The 18,065-nt window shown below is 43.5% G+C and overlaps 1 protein-coding gene across 1 annotated transcript in view; it reads right to left on the bottom strand.

Moving 5' to 3' along the window:
* GALNT14 (polypeptide N-acetylgalactosaminyltransferase 14) overlaps nucleotides 1-13,254 on the bottom strand; it is a 600,541-nt gene extending 587,287 nt beyond the window's left edge. Inside the window, exon 1 of the mRNA XM_089685116.1 lies at nucleotides 12,993-13,254. Within this exon, the coding sequence (XP_089541242.1) occupies nucleotides 12,993-13,118 (126 nt within the window). The 5' untranslated portion in view covers nucleotides 13,119-13,254. The remainder of the gene's footprint in view (nucleotides 1-12,992) is intronic.
* Nucleotides 13,255-18,065: the final 4,811 nt, after the last annotated feature.

The raw sequence follows: 18,065 nt of genomic DNA, 5'->3' as shown, positions 1-18,065 counted from the left end.
ATGAAATTAGTACAGTGTAACAAGCGCCTGCAACAAAACATACAAAAACAAAGAACTTCCTTCACACACAGCATGATCACTGTGCAGGGAGTCACTGTAGACATCACGCTGGAACACAGGACGGGCTGTGAAAGCAAAGACTTTCCAGGCTGAGCAATTACACTGAAGGACTCAGGTGAGTTTAAAGTAGAACTATAGGCATTTTGGATAGAGTATGGGAGGGTTATAACTCCTGTCAGTTTTCTTGCCATCTGTGTCCCTTTGAGGAGATTTACCTTCACTTCCTGTACTATAGCCAAAACAAGAAAAGAGAGGAAATCCATGAGAATTAAGGAAATTGTTTCAGGCCCCCCAGGTCACCAGAACTAGTGTCCCTGTTGGAAGATTTCCCCTTTAGTACACCCTAGTGCACAGGTGTCAACTGGTGGCCCTCCAGCTGTTGTCAAACTACAAGTCCCATGAGGAATTGCAAGATTGACAGTTACAAGCATGACTCCCAAAGACAGAGGCATGATGGGACCTGTAGTGTCACAACAGCTGAAGGGCCACCAGTTTGACACCCCTGCCCTAGTGCCTGTCCCTGTAAAATGTCAGATGTCTTTTCCCACTTCTCCCCAGCTTCCCCATACCACATTACCTTCCTTCATCCCTTCCTGGTCTCCTCCCCCCAGCTTCCCCATACCAACTTACCTTCCTCCAGCTTCCCCATACCACCTTACCTTCCTTCATCCCTTCCTGGTCTCCTCCCATACCAACTGGTCTCCTCCCTGCAGCTTCCCCATACCACCTTACCTTCCTTCATCCCTTCCTGGTCTCCTCCCCCCAGCTTCCCCATACCAACTTACTTTCCTCCATCCCTTCCTGGTCTCCTCCCCCCAGCCTCCCCATACCACCTTACCTTCCTCCATCCCTTCCTGGTCTCTGTGTCTCCCAAGCCACCTAACCTCCAAGGTTAGAGCATTCCACTTCCTGCATATCCACCAACCCCCCAGCCAAATCACCCTAAGCTGGTCATGGTCAGCCAGTTCAGCAGGAATCAGACAATTTCAACTGATCTATCAATCAACTTCAGCACAAGCAACCTGTTGGGTTTTTTTTGTTGCTTCAGGCCCCCCTGGTCACCAGAACTAGTGTCCCTGTTACACCCTAGTACACAGGTACACCCTAGTGCACAGGTGTCAACTGGCGGCCCTCCAGCTGTTGTCAAACTACAAGTCGCATGAGGAATTGCAAGATTGACAGTTACAAGCATGACTCCGCAAGGTAGAGGCGTGATGGGACCACCAACCCCCCAGTCAAATCACCCTAAGCTGGTCATGGTCAGCCAGTTTAGCAGGAATCAGACAATTTCAACTGATCTATCAATCAACTTCAGCACAAGCAACCTGTCGGGTTTTTTTTGTGTGATCACTGTTGGCGGCTATAGCCAGCAGCAGTGATCATTATATTCTGACAACAGGGAAACCTCCTGCTAACAGAATACAATAGCACAGCCGGAGGGATTCACACAGTGATTGTTGATGGGGGAATCAAGCAATTTTCTTTCCAGCTACCAGTGGTAATGTATGTGGTACAACCATAATGTTTGGCCTGCCTCACACAAACCTCATTGGCTTCTCCTTGTACACATCACCTTCAACCCACCTAACCCTCCCTCCTGGTCAGAGGAAGGTAAACCCCTGTTTCATTACACTGTGTCTGCTATGCACCCCCCAGGCAAAATACCTTCATCTGACACCACCCACCCGCTTTGTTGCCATACAGTATATATGCATTATAAGGGCAGCAAGAGGTTAAGCAGGGAGGCAGATTGATTGCAGTTCTGTACTGATCTCTGTAAAACTGTCACATGTAATTTCAAAAGATAAGTCTACTAGGTCAGCACCTTGTTGGACTTAAAGTGTTACTAAACCCAGGACCCTGAATTCACTGTATCTGGTCTCCCACAGTACCCACAACATGGAAATGCAATTATTTTGGTAAATATAAACTGCTAAATACCTTTTCTTATCAGCAGTATATAGCAGTCTTGTGACTTCTATCAGTGTCCAGCTGAGCACTGGTTAAAGCTTGTAGGATGAGTTTTCCTACTCCCCTGATTGTCCTATGAGGCTGCTGGACCCCTGACCATCTGTCTGGACAGTGCTGATTGGTCCTGTGCTGATCACATGTCCTCTCCCAAGTAAAAGAAAAACTCTGTAGCAATACACACCAAACTGAGCATATGCAGCTTGCCCCCAAGGCTCTGTTCTATCAAGAGATGAGTCGGACAATAGAAGGGGAGGATCCGAGAAGACAGGAACAAACATCCTTTTCACACAATGTAGAGGATTAACCCCTTAGGTTCCACAGTGAGTATAACAAGCATGCTTTACTGCATATACAGACTGATTTTACTGTTGTGGGTTTAGTAACACTCATAGTATGCCAACACATTTTTCAAAGTTGTCAGCTTTAATTTGTATGTATGTAGCGCTTTTCCACCATTTCTTAACTGCGCAGAATGATTGTCCAGCTTGCCATCCTGTTCCTTCACATCCAGCTAATGTTAAGGATGCTCGCTAATAAAATTTGTGTATCTGACTTGCCAACTCGCATCAGAACCGTATCTAAATCATAGCTAAACCTCTGAACAGCTACTTTGAAAATTGGTACTGAAATCGGACCTGACAATCACACTGCACACTTGTAACCTGGGCTAAAGCGGAACTTCACTCTTTCAGTCAACATGGACTAGTTTTGATCCTTTTGCTGCTAGCATCAATGACTAGATAGGAAAGTATATCATATTTACGTTTTAATTTTTGTTTACATTTCTTCAGTAGCTTCCCGGTTTCTGGCCTAGGCCAAAATAATGTCATACATCTCAGGAGTCTTCAGGAGGGGAGGAGGGGCTTTCTCAGCTAAGCACTCCCTCCTGCATGCAAACCTGAGCTAAGGGCAGATGGATTCCAGGAAGTAAAGGCTACATGAATCATCTGCCCTTAATCAAGATAGCCACGGCCAGAAATGCTAGGGGGTGTTTTCCAAAGTAATTTTTCAGCAAAATAAAGCATAGGGACATGGGTGAATGGAGGAGTTTACTTTAAATATTAAAAATGAATGAAATAGTGCTTTTAGTTTGCGGTGCTCAGATGCAGTGAAGTTTCACTTCAATAAAAGTGTTTGAAAATCAGAAACAATCTATATTAAATAACAAGCAAAATGGCCATCTTTCTAAAGCACATAATACATCTACACATGTAGAGAGACAGCACAGCTGGGAGCCCCAGGCTGTCATAGCAGGTCCTTTGTCAGTAAAGCTGCCAGATTCACCGCAATACGCTGCTATCTGAGGTCTCTCCTTCTCACCGCTTGTCTGACACATGGACACAATTAAACAGCTACATTGTCAGCTTTGTGAATTCAGCAAGAAAAAAATGATGAATACAGCTTTAATGTCATGACGCTTCCTAGGTCTCTGTCAATAAATCTTACATGCCCAATAAACAAGCAGACAGAATTTGCAAGAAATACATTGATGTCAGCTGATTTTACGCATCTTATCTGATCTTTGCACACAGAGCCAGATAGTAGCCTAAATATCAGAATGTATCGTCTGTATTCTATACACATACAATATTCTGTGGCTGTGTGACTCCTTCATGTCTTACCTTGAAGAATAATGTATTCTGGTACTTTAGAGATGAATATGTGTAATGATTATGTTCAGTATATGAATGTATTTTTTTATCTTACTATTTTTGTTTTATTTTTCTATACATTTGCCTACAAGCCAAGCTGTTTGAAGGAGTTGGGACAACCTATAACATGGCTGGGGGTGCAGGAACTGCTTTTTGCTTGGTTATATGAACAATGAACTCTCATTCGCTCCCCTTTGGTCTCTAAAATATACAATTGAAAGCATGTTGTTATATCTGTTGGATTAATATAAAAAAATATCTGTTGATCCTACCAGAAATTTTGTGAGCTGATAATTTCATTTGCTGCACTTTTATCTGTTACATTGTTCCCAGCTCTCTATGAGAAGCCTGTCCATCTATATTATGGAGATGAGGAAAGGTTTCCATAGAATCTTTCTGTTGTCCTGATATCAAGTTTGTTGAGCATCATACGCAATCCAGCAATTCCCAGTAGGGGGCGTGCACCCGCCGCCCCATTTGTGCTGTCATTCGGCACAGCACAAGTTAATCAGCAGATTCCAACCAATGATATTTATGGCCAGGACCTGCTGATTGACTCAGCAAATTACAGTACAAAGCCCTATGTTTACTAACACAAGGCTCTGTACTTGGAGCAGTGATATGGATCCTTTTTTCTCCATGTAAATCATAGAGGCACACAGTTAACCCTAGATGTTAACCCCTTCCCAACCAGTGTTTTTAATACAGTGAAAGATTATAGCAGGGTTCTCCAAACTTTTTAAACAAAGGGCCAGTTTACTGTCCATAAGGCCTTTGGGGGGGGCAGATCATAGTCACTGGGAGTAGAAAATGCCCTGGCATCAGTGAGAGTAAACAGTGAACCATCTTTAGTATCAGGTGGAGGAGTATTTGGGGGATAGTGCTGCATCCTTGGTGTCAGTGAAAGGAATAGTGCCCCATTGCTGGTGTTAGTGGCAAAAACTATGCCCCACTGTGGGTACCAGTGGGAGGGATATTGTCCCAAGGGCCGGATAAAGGCAAGCAAAGGGCCGCATCTGGCCCCAGGGCCACAATTTGGAAACCACTGGCATATAGTATTATCACTTATCACTGCCACTGAGATGTCAGTGTCATTTAGTTATTCAGTTCCCACTCAGCGTCAGTTAGTGTCAGATTGGCCCCCGCACTTTCACAGTCCCACTATAAGTTGCTGATCACCACCATTAGTTGTATAAAAAATAAATGAATAAATAAAAAATCCAGTATATATACTGCAGTTTGTAGACACTATAATTTTTATGCAGACCAATCAATATACAATGACTGGGATTTTTTTTTTACCACAGGCATGAAGCAAAATAAATTATGGCCTATCTTTATGCAGAAATGTTTGTTATTTTATTTTGTATTGGATTTTTTTTTCAGAAAGTAAAAAAAAATGTGTTTTTTTCAAAATGTTTTTGTTTATGCAATAAAAATATGTAAAAACCCGGACGTACCACCACAATAAAGCTCTATTTGTGTGAAAAGAATTATACAAGTTCAATTTAGGTACACCGTTGCATGATCCCACAATTACTGGTTAAAGTAGCACAGCGCTACATAGCAAAAAAATGCCTTGGTCATGAAGGGGGTAAAATCTTCCGGATCTGAAGTGCTTGCGGACTGGTATATTATAAGAACTTTATCATTCATAAACTGTATATTATATTATGCTATATTATAAGGACTAATATATAATATTTTTGGGGAATTTAGATATACTTTAAAGCCCAACTTTGGGAAACCTAAAAATGATCCACAAGTCCTCTAGACCTAAATGAGCAATTTATCCGTATAGCGGGTTGCATCCGCACTGCATGGGTTAATTGCTCATTTAGGACTAGGGGACTTGTTAGAGAAGATTTACTTACCTGATCTTCCTATCCTCCTCTCCTCCACAGTGCTAGACTGGTCCCTGCAGCACCTTCCACCCCAGTGTTCCAGTTGTCTAAAGTCCTCACATCATCAAGCCACATGTCATGTGATGACGTCATGGGACAGTCTATTGCCAGAGCATGGGGTAGCGCCACCTGCTGGGGTGGAGAATCAATGAGTTAAAGTGCTTCTCTGCCCCTGTAGACTAAATGAGCAGTTGACTCTTGCAGTGCGGGTTCGGCCCCTCTGCAAGGGATAATTTTTGAATTTCCCCGAGTTGGGCTTTACAAATGCAACCATATGTGAATAAAATGTAACCATCACCCCTGGCAGTGCTATGGCCTGCATGTTAATGAAGAGATAAATATATAAAGGCATGTGATGTAAATAAAGGATTTCATATAATATATTTTAGATTGCAAGCTCTAATGAGCGAGCCCTCTGATTCCTCCTGTATTGAATTGTATTGTAATTGTACTGTCTGCCCTCATGTTGTAAAGTACTGTGCAAACTGCTGGTGCTTTAGAAATCCTGTATAATAAAAATAATATTGAATGCTATCATTATATGTATTAACCATATAGAATTTATCAGAATATTTTTTATAATAGTGAATCTTTAGCACTGTGCTGTACACATTCAGGGAAATACCAACACCTCTGCTTCACCTTCCTCTTATGGAATTCACTGTAGCGATGCCTTATACATCACCAGGAGCCATTTACACTTCACTGGCGAGAACGCTCATCTATTTTCGCCGCCGCGTATTAATAGGTGCTGTCAGAACCAGCAGGGTCTGACCTCCATAACCCCGACTACAATCCTGTTTGTTTATTGGTTAACACTTGCTGAGTATTCTCTGCCACTGCTGCTGGAGAACAACAAGTACCAGCAAATTTGTGTTGTAACTAAAAACCATAGGGCTGGTTTTCATAACCAGAAGCTCACAATCTCATAGAAGACATCTGAGGATTGTAGTCAGACAATTAATAAAATTGTCAGTGTCTGTTAAATAAAAAGCCAATGCCTTATTTCAAGTGGACCATTCCGTAAGTTTACTGTCTATATGAATACATTCCTGATATGTCCAAATAATTTGCAACATTTTTTTTTTTTAAAGCTCTGCGGTTTTGGCTGCTTTCACACAGCTCTGCTAAAAAAAATGCTTAAATTCATATGCATTTTTGACGCATTTCTGGTGCGTTTTCTGGTTGGCATACACCTGTTGAACATGGACATGTGACTCAAAAAAAAATGCAACTGTTGTGCATTTTTTTGACAATTGTTTTTAACAAGCTTTCCATTCATTTCAATGGGAAGCTTCGTTTTTTGGTGCGGTTTTGAAAAACCTTTTGAAACGCAGCATACCTGCTGTGCAGTGGTATGAAAGGGACTCATAGGAATTAAAGGGAAATATTTTTATTGCGTCTTCCAGTGACGTTTGTCCAGGCTGAGACGATGCCACCTGTCGGCTGCAGGCAGAAGGAAGCATTCCCTCAGTCTCCTCTCCAGTCTCTCTCTCCCCCAGTGATTGTACTGTCAGTAGTGTAATTGGTAGCAAGCCACAAGGCGAGAGGCTGCAGCAGGCGGCTGGTCTGTGTCAGGCATCTGAAAAACACAGCCCAGAACTGCACAAGCAACAGGATTTAAATGACTGTGATGCCTGAACAAAGATGGCACCATACTTCTGGAGAGGAAACTAGATACCTGAACGTTTTATACTGGCACATCACGTAGCATATGTGTATTTAACATAAAAAATATATATCTGTTAGGTCCACTTTAAAGTAAGACCGCAACATAATTTTTCACTATATTTAAAAGCCTTTAATCGTTATATATTCTCAAAGTATCTAACCTTGTGTTAAAGGACACCTGTACTGAGGAAAAAGGTACACTGTCATTGCTAGCCTCTCCTGAACATGGCACTCAGGAGCTCTGATTTCACCTTCTTCATGCTTGTACTGGGTCAGAGACTAAGAATGAATCGAAGTCGATGGATGAGCATGACACCCAGACTAGGAGCATCTTCAAAGGAGGTCAGCTAAGGCAGTTTCTTTCAGTATTGGTTTCCTTAAAAATGCATCGATCGGTAAAGATATATGGGGGCAGTCATTGCCGATTTGGTTTTTGAAAGCAGAGATTTTGCAGATGTCATCCACATCCTGACCTACACACCGGGTGAGTGAGCCACTAAGTAGTGAAAACTCAATCAGGATGACACTGCAAAGCCAACACCTCTAAATCCAAGTTAGTAATAGCAGCTTCTTCACTGCTCTCCTTACAGGTCCTCTTTAATGACCAGAGATGAAAGTATCCTCTACCCAGTAAGATCTTCCTGCCACGGCAAAAGTAGCTGCAAGCACTGATAGCTGGCTGCTGCACAAAACACTTCCTGATCATAGTGACCGACAAGGCATGCTGGGGCTTGTAGTTCCTCGTACCAGTATACAGTATATTAACAGCACAGATAACACTGGTGGTATCCTGGCCTGCCTGCTAATATTCCATAGAGCTCTGTTCACACATGACTGCCTGGCATGGATACTCACACTCTTATGTAACACAGGAATAATAATACAAATTGTACTCTAGGCATCCTGGCAACGATATTACAAAATTAAAATATAATAATAACAATGATATAAGGAAGTAGAGAACCAGTAACAATGTTATTAAAATGAATATTATTATTATCATTATGACACAAGTAATCATGATAATGGCCCACTTCTTCACTGACCTTCACCAGTGTAACAACACACCACATACCACAAACTGCTACCTTATGTAAACTGTGCTATACATTGCATTCCCTTTAATGCTGCCCTTTGTATAGTAAGCATTCATTTCATTCTCCAGACTGCTGACCTATGTACACTTTTCATTCATTACATTCCACAGCCTGCTGCTTTATGTACACTATGCTATACATTACATTCCCCAGACTGTTGCCCTATGTACGCTGTGCTATACATTACATTCCCCAGACTCCTGCCCTATGTACACTGTGCATTCTTTACATTCCACAGACTGCTGATTTATGTACATCGTGCTATACTTTACAGTCCATAGATTGCTCCCCCATTTACGCTGTGCTGTGCTATGCATTACATTCCCCAGACTGGTCCTATGTAAGCTGTACAATACATTACATTCTCCAAATGTATACCTTGTGTACGTTTTGCTATGCATTACAATTATCAGACTGTGGCCCTATGTAAGCTGTGCTATACATTACATTCCACAGACTGCTGCCAATGTAAGTTCTGCTATACATTACATTCCCCTGAGTGTAGCCCCATGTAATCTGTGCTATACATTAGATTCCACAGACTGCTGCCCATGTAAGCTGTGCTATACATTACATTCCCCAGACTGCTTTATCTGTCCTATGTAAACTGTGCTATATATTACATTCCACAAACTGTTGCCAATGTAACCTTTGCTATACATTACATTCTACAGACTGCTGCTCAATGTCAGCTTTGCTCTGCATATTCATACCACAAGAGTTTAACAAGAAATTCAGTATTATATTCTGTTGCAAGAACAGACACAACTTTCTTTAATAAATATTAATATCACTAACACCATCAACAACAACAATAATAATATAAATAATAATAACAGTAATGACACACATTTGTGATAACAGTGCGCTTCTCTACTGTCAACCACCATCAATGTAATGATGATCGCAAACAGCTGCCTTCTATATATTGTGCTGTTCAATACATCATATAGTATATTCACCAAACTGCTGCACGCTACATGCTCTTCTATAAGTTATATAATATAGTACATTCCCCAAAGTGCCTACTTCATATGCTGTGCAATATACAGTATTACATTATACAGTACATTCACCACTCTGTATGATGTGCTATACATTACAAGACACATTCCATTCCTCAAACTACTGCACTCCATATGCTGTGCTATATGTTATATTAAACAGTAAATTCCATTCCCCAAACTGCTTCACTCTGTATGCTGTGCTATGTAGTACATTGTACAATCCATTCCCCAAACTGCTGCATCCCATATCCTGTGCTATACATTACATTATACACTCCATTCCCCAGACTGTTGAACTCAATAAACTGAAATGTTTCTACTACTAAGATTTTTTTAGGAATTCATTACCTCATCCCAATCAATGAACATGCACATTTCTGCTAGTAATCACATTGTACCTCATAGCAACAACAATATTATTATCACTAATTATAATAACAAAGTGACGCTTATAATCATGTAACTATTATCATTATTATTTATTAGCATTCATTATTTTCTTCTTAATGAGTGCTAGAAGCAAAATGCAAAACATGGTAAATGTAAAAACAACACCAAAAAAAAGAAAAGATAATAGAGGGCATTCTAGGGTAGGGGTGTCAAACTCCATTTCATCGCGGGCCGTATTAGCATTATGGTTGCCCTCAAAGGGCCGGTTGTATATGTAAGACTAGATGTCCAAAGCACCCCCCCCATTACATCAGATGTCAAGAATCCCACACCCTCCCTAACATCACCGTGCACCCCCTTTGGAGGCAGAGCTGGAGAGCAGAAAGTGCAGGGTCTGGAGGAGGACCAGAGGAGGAGTGGAGTCAGTTACCAGAGTCTGCTGACCAGGGGAGGCAGAGATGAGGGGGTGCTGCAGCTGCACTGAGAGATGCTGGACTTCTATTCTATTCTCTGCTGCCGACTGCTGAGACAAGGTGGGGGCGGAGCCAAGGGGGTACCTGCAGGAGAGGTGCAAGGGAAACATGAAATGGCCTGGAGGACCGGACGTAGCCCGCGGGCCTTGTGTTTGACACCTGTGGTCTTGGGCAACCTTTCTCAGCCAGGACTTTGTGGAACTCAAAGGGGTTCCTTCAAAGGTTAACAGGAGTTCCTTGAGCAATTAGCAAGTTCTGCCTCTCAGACAAGTTACCACTGACACCAAAGATCCCTTCATCTATCTGTGAGGGGGGCATTCTTCCCACTGACCACCAGTGGAAGGGGTTTTTCTTTTCTAAACCCCCAATCTGGAGGGGGTTTCTCACCACCAATGTAATAGAGAACTTCTCTGACCACCAATAAGAGGGGTACCACACTGACCACCAATACAAGGGGTACTGCACCAACCACCAATACAAGGGGTACTGCACCAACCACCAATATAAGGGGGTACTGCACCAATCACCAATACAAGGGGTACTGCACCAACCACCAATACAGGGATACTGCACCAACCACCAATACAAGGGGTACTGCACCAACCACCAATATAAGGGGGTACTGCACCAACCACCAATACAAGGGGTACTGCACCAACCACCAATACAAGGGGTACTGCACCAACCACCAATATAAGGGGCATTACAATGAGCATCAACATAAGATGTACTATAGTGGTCACTGATACAAGGGCATACTACACTCTCCAGCAACATCAGGTGTACTACAATGACCACCAATATAAGGGGTACTACACCATCAACTAATGTATGGTGTATTACACTGATAACCAATGTAAGGCAGCACTACTATGTTCATGTTCTGAGTTTCGTTTCTGTTTTGTTATTTATTATTATTATTATTTTCTTCATTTTATTATTATACATTTTTTCCATTTTTATTTCCAATGTACACCACATTCTCTATTCTGTTATGTATTATTTTATCTATAACTTGCAGGTATGCTAATGTCCTGTGAACTGTAGATATAATAATTATAAGCGAGGGTTCCCTATAAAGTTGACCATATACTGCACAATCTGATTGTACTACCCCCCTTAGATTTATAATCAACTATGTAGTACTGGGGTCTCCCAGACTTAAAACTAACCGAATTTGTTGTTTAGGTTTCTTCTCATATTGCATACTTTTGGTAATTGTAAAGTAGATGGTACAGAGATTGTATAATTAGATTGTATAGTGCATGACCGGCTCAATACCTAAATGTTATTTCAAGGGTTCCTCTGTGCTAAGACAGTTGAGAAAGTCTGATCTGGTGTTAACGTTTTCCAACTTTTCCCATGAACTCTGATCAGATCGGCCAGTGGGAACATCCAGGTTAGTTAATACAAAGACAGGACAAGTTATAATAAACAGACTTTCCATGGGAATAACATTGGTGTGGACCCTGGGGGCTTCTTTCTACCCTCTCCCCAATGTTACTGTGGTTACTTTATTATTACTGTATTAGTATACTATTATTATTATATTTATATTATTGTACGTTTTATTATTACTGTGTTTTTGTACTATAATTATATTTCTATTATATTTCTATTATTATACGATATATTATTACTGTATTATTATACTGTTTTTGTAATATTCAGATTATATTTACATATACTGTATATTTTTATTATACTATTATAACTGTATTATTATACTTAGTATATTTAGACTCAATTTATATTATTATACAATATATTATTACTGTATTTTTATTATATTTAGATATTTACATATGCTGTATATTTTATTATACTGTTTATTATTACAGTATTATTATACTATAATTATTATATTTAGACTATATTTATATTATTATACAATTTATTCTTACAGTATTATTATACTGTTTTGATTATATTTAGAGTATATTTTTATTATACTGTTTATTATTACTGTATTATTATACTATTATTATATTTATATTATATATTATACTATATATTATATATGGCACAGGCACTTTATTGTGTATCTGATCAGCAGCCACAGTGAGCTGAAAATCATTTACATTTAATCTATTCTTATAATTCATTGTTGATTGGCTGAGCCGGCTGGCATTGGGGGGCCCTATACAGCTATTTCTGGGAGTAGCTGACCCCCCAGTTAGGAGGCCAGGCATGCTTATCTCAAAAAGGACACTTTTATGTAAGTGCTGCAGGTCTTATATGCAAGTTGGGGTTGGGGGAGTGGGGGGGTAAGTCATGTGGTCCTAGCCCTGTGCCAATTGCTAATGCCTTTTCTCACCCCCCAGCCAGCATGCCCAGCATTAAAGGGCCACTCCACCCAGAACTCACATTCCTGTTGTTGGTGGATGCCGATAGTTACACTGTCTAACGTTTTTTTCATATTCCTCCGGGACTTTTTGTTGGGACTTTTACATCTTAGTCACTATCACCTTTTCTGCCCCCTTTCCCAGGTCCCTAAAAAGTCCACAGTGAGGCGCAGTAATACTATGGAGGGGGGGGGGCATTGCTGGAGCCCCCACGAACTACAAGCCCACCACACTCCATCCAGAACACCCCTAATCCATGGGAGTGACCCCATGAGGGTGACAATGTAACTTCTGCTGGGACCAGTTGATGGAGAAGTTGGAGGGCTCAGTGTCAGTCTGGCCGGAGGTCACAGGAGGACAGCCGGCAGGAGGGAGCTCTCAGCACACCTGTCCAGGTGAGGGGGGAGGGTCCCCGGGCTTACCTTGGCTCCGTCCCCGTCCGATTCTTCGGCTTCCAACTTCCTCCGGCCGCCCAGTAAGAAGATGAGGATGGCCACCCACACCAGCCCGATCAGTGACAGCACCAGCCGGCGAGCCATCCGCCTCATTGTCCGGGGGGCCGGGGGGTCATGGATGCCCGGTGCCCGCCGCCGTGCCGGCCATGTGTGTGCCCCGATCAGGGTGGAGCTCTCATTCCAGGTGGAGGGGGGAGGACGGGCAGAGAGGAGCTGGCACCGAGCTGTGTGCCCGGCTGTACCAGCGGAGGAATGACACTGACAGCGAGCAGTGGAGCCAGGGACGACGGGGAGAGCGGCGCCCCCTGCTGGACACCAATGACACTGCACCACCCCTGCCGCACCACACTTGCCGAGCGCAGCGCTCACCTGGACAGGTAAGGAGCCCGGGGGCCAGATACAGTGTCCGGGGGTCAGATACAGTGTCCGGGGGCCAGATACAGTGTCCGGGGGCCATATACAAATGTCCGGGGGCCAGGTAAGGAGTCCGGGGACAAGATACAGTGTCCGGGGGCCAGATACAGTGTCCGGGGGTCAGATACAGTGTCCGGGGGTCAGATACAGTGTCCGGGGGTCAGATACAGTGTCCGGGGGTCAGATACAGTGTCTGGGGGCCAGATAAGGAGCCCGGGGGCCAAGTAAGGAGCCCGGGGGCCATATACAGTGTCCGGGGGCCAGATACAGTGTGGGGGCCAGTTATGGAGCCCTGGGGCCAGATACAATGTCCGGGGGGGCAGGTAAGGAGCCCGAGACCAGATACAGTGTGGGGGCCAGGTAAGGTGCCCGGGGGCCAGATACAATGTGGGGGCCAGGTAAGGAGCCTGGGAGCAAGATACAGTGTGGGGGCCCGGTAAGGAGCCAGAGGGCCAGGCAAAGTTACAGGGCCAGTTAAAGCAGTATTAGACCTATATTAAAAATGTAACATGTTGTAGCTTATCAATTCTTCGTTTACTTTTTAGATTTGTTTTGCCATTTGTTTCACCTGATGATCTTGCCAGTAAGTCTGTTGTTTTTGCAATTTCCTTTAATAGAACAAGCTCTCCTGCAACAGTAGCAGTTACAGAGATGAGACAACCCATTTAACGCTGACAGGGGTGCTTACAATGATCAGCTTTTACTTATTTATGTAAAACTTTTATCCCAAAAGGAAAAAGAAACTTTTGTAGGTGAAATTTTCCTTTAAAAAAATTAAAATCTGCATTATGCATTACCGGCACTTTTTTTTTCTATCAGCAAAACGCCAATAACCCTATTTTCAGGCGATCATTTTTGGCGGCCAATATATTGGTGCATCACTACTAAACATGGAAACGAATGAGGCCACCACATTTTGGATTGGTAACCTGCAATGCACTACCTTCCTCTTTTGGGTTCTAAATCTGCTTTACATCGGAGTTCCACTCAAAAGTGGAAGCTCTGTTTATTTGCCTCCTACCTCCCTTCACTGCCATATTTGGCATCTTTTTGGGGGGGAGCGGATACCTGGTTTTGACAGGTACCCGCTCCCACTTCTGGCTTAGTCCGCCATTGCGAAATGAGCCAGAAGTTCGGTCTCCTTCTCCCTCCCGCAGTCTCTTGAGAACTTTCACAGATCCCAAAAGAGTGCCAGACCACTTAGGAGGCGCAGCACAACTCACGCATATGCAGTGGGCACCCGGCTGTGAAGCCACAAGCTGTCACAGCCAGGTGCCCACAGTTGAGATGCCCGAGCTGTGGAGGAAAGAAGGGGAGAAGGAACGGCGCAGATGAGAAGATCGCTGCACTCCAGGACAGGTAAGTGTGTGTTTATTCAAAGTCAGCAGCTACAGTTTTTGTAATTACGTTTTATAAACACTAAAATGACTGGAACTCCGCTTTAAGTTGCCCGGGAACCAGATAAGGTGCCCATTGGCTAGGAAAGGTTCTCGGGGCAGGAACGGAGTCCAGGAACAGGTAAAGTGGGCAGGATGCAGGTAAGGAGCCCAGGGGCTAGGTAATGTACCTGGGGGGCAGGGAAGGGGCCTGGGGATCAGCTAAAGAGTCCAGGAACGTAAGGTGCCCAAGAGCCCAGGTATTGTGTCTGGGGGCTAGGCAGTGTCTGGATAGCAGATAAGGAGCTCAGGGGCTGCTGGGACCCACACCACCTTTCCAGAAGGATTTTTCAAGCCCCGTAGATGCTTCGTAGCATGATTCCCTCTCACTGAGGATGAGTTCAATTGGGAATTTTCAATTCCGTAAAATAAAAAAAAGTAAAAAAAAATCAGAGGCTTTCTGTAACACTTTGGCAAAATACATTGGAGTCAATGTGAAAGGTGAAATTAAAGTAAAACTCTTCCTGGGAAAGATACAATTATGCATTTGAAGTTTTTTTTTTTGGGGGGGGGGGGGGTTTGCAGAAAAGACAATTTGGGGGGATTTTATTAAAAAGGTGTCTCAGTTGATGCTGTTGCCCCTAGCAACCAAGTCACTTCTCTCTTTTATTTTTCCAGATGGCTTAGAAATTGAAAATTTAAAAACCTATTGACTGTGCTCCAGTTGAGGCAAATTTGAGTCAGAAATGTTCATATTCCTCAACTTTTTGAGATGAGAAAGGAGGATCCCTTTTAGAAAAAAAGTTTTAGGCAAAAGATACGCCCCACTATGTCCCCAGTTACAGAGATCATAATGAAAAGAATACTCCCACAAGTGCTTTTTTCATTCCTTGTTCCTTTATATACTTTTCATCATAACAAAGGCAGGAATGTAGAGGTCAGATGATGTATTTAAAGTAAATAATAATGTTGGTGGGTGGCACAGTGGCTTAGTGGTTAGCTCTGCTGCCTTGCAGTAATTGGGTCATGGGTTCAGTTCTTAACCATGGTGCCTCCTGCATGAAGTTTGCATGTTCTCCCTGTGTTTGCGTGGGTTTCCTCCGGGTACTCCGATTTCTTCCCACACTCCAAAGACATGCTGGTAGGTTAATTGGCTCCTGTCTAAATTGTCCTAGTTTCATCCCTGGCCACAAGGGATCTCCTGCATGGTAGGGGTTGAGGAAAGACCTGGCAACCTACCCTGTAAAAATAAATGCTAAGAGAATTCATGGAAAAAGTCACTTCCAAGTGACGGTCCATGAAATCGCCAAGGGTCAGATACGACTGAATGGATGGATAGATAGAATAATGTTGGTGAAGCAAATGGTATATTTTTATAGGTTAATATCACACCATAAAAAGGGACAACTTAGGAGGACAGAGGGATTTGGTTCCAAAAGAGGGACAGTCCCTTTAAATGAGGGACAGTTGGAAGCTTTGTACATCTCATTCACAGCATGTCTCGGTGCCAAACCCTTTTTTTTTTTTGATAGAATGAGAAAGGGTTACCACGGCCGGCACCAGCATATGGCTGCTCAGGGCGCCTTAGTGAAAATCAGTCATGACTAAGCACGTGTTCATGTGAAATGCATCTACTGCTCCTCTGTCCTGTCTTGGAGCTGTCATGTTCTTATCATATTGCATGTAAAGGATTCCAATAAAGAATTTCATCCATCACATTGCTGTTTGTGCGGCCAACCATTCTGTTTCTCCATTGCATCTGTGATCACGGATCTGGCCAGCACCTGCGTGTCTTTGGAGGGGTTATGAAGATTCGGTACTCACCTGGAGCGGATCTTTTGCTCTTTCAGCCGCCTTAGGGTGCCAGGATGGGGATTTTTAAAATACCTGCCTTCCCTTCCCCTAACACTGCGCTCTCCTAAAGGGTGCAGTTGGGCGTTTTAGTTTGCCTCACCTGCCAGCTGTCGATAGGCAGTGATGGGAAGGGGGGAATGCATAACCCCGCCCCCTCATTACACAATGGAATGTATACCATATGAGGGTGGGGGGTTGCATTGTTGAAGGGAGGGGGTTGGCGGAAGGATAGTGGGGGGGCAGCAAAATGGCCCTTCTTCTGGGTAGACAAAAACCCTTGCACTGGTCCTGAGGGTTACACTGTCTGTCTGGAGCAAAGCTGCCAAATCACTGCAGGGAGTGGGAGCAGGAGGAGCTCAGCTGTTAAATCACCATTGGGAGTGGGAGCAGTAGGAGCTCAGATGCTAAATCACTGCTGGGAGTGGGAGTGGGAGCAGGAGCTCAGCTGCTGAATCACTGCTGGGAGTGGAAGCAGGAGGAGCTCAGCTGCTAAATCACTGATGGGATTGGGAGCAGAAGGAGCTCAGCTGCTAAATCACTGATGGGAGTGGGAGAAGGAGGAGCTCAGCTGCTAAATCACTAATGGGAGTGGGAGCAGGAGGAGCCCAGCTGCTAAATCACTGATGGGATTGGGAGCAGGAGGAGCACAGCTGCTAAATCACTGATGGAAGTGGGAGCAGGAGGAGCCCAGCTGCTAAATCACTGCTGGGAGTGGGAGAAGGAGGAGCTCAGCTGCTAAATCACTAATGGGAGTGGGAGAAGGAGGAGCTCAGCTGCTAAATCACTGCTGGGAGTGGAAGTAGGAGGAGCTCAGCTGCTAAATCACTGCTGGAAGTGGGAGCAGGAGGAGCTCAGCTGCTAAATCACGGATGGGAGTGGGAGCAGAAGGAGCTCAGCTGCTAAATCACTGCTGGGAGTGGGAGCAGGAGGAGCTCACCTGCTACATCACTGCTGGGAGTGGGAGCAGGAGGAGCTCAGCTGCTAAATCACTGCTGAGAGGGGGGAACAGTTTCAAATGCCATTTATTATTTGTCACATAAATGTGGGCCATTGTTTCAGTCCATGAGCTCTTCTCCCTGGAAGCCAACGTGACAAGCACAGTCGCACAATTAACATGAAATTTGGCAAACATGCTTCATGCTAGCATCCCTTATACTAGGTGTTCATCAGGACTGATCCCTACACAAATATTTAGCCACCCCAAATGCATGTTAGTCCATACATGTGCAAAGGGGACCTGTCCCTCCTCTACTTGTTCTAGAACTAAAGGCAAATTGTTTTCTATTTTGGATAGAGTAAGGGAGGGTTATAACCCCTGTCAGTTTTTTTTTTTTATTTACAGCTGTGTCCCATTGAGAAGATTTCCCTTCATAGCCAAAACTAGTGAGAGGAAATC

The sequence above is a fragment of the Staurois parvus genome, unplaced genomic scaffold (genome assembly GCF_062004578.1).
Source record: "Staurois parvus isolate SC_StPar_1 unplaced genomic scaffold, SC_StPar_1.0 ptg000362l, whole genome shotgun sequence".
Taxonomy (NCBI): Eukaryota; Metazoa; Chordata; class Amphibia; order Anura; family Ranidae; genus Staurois; species Staurois parvus.
Note: the sequence above shows the minus strand (reverse complement) of the source record. Positions and strands in the feature narration are given on the sequence as shown.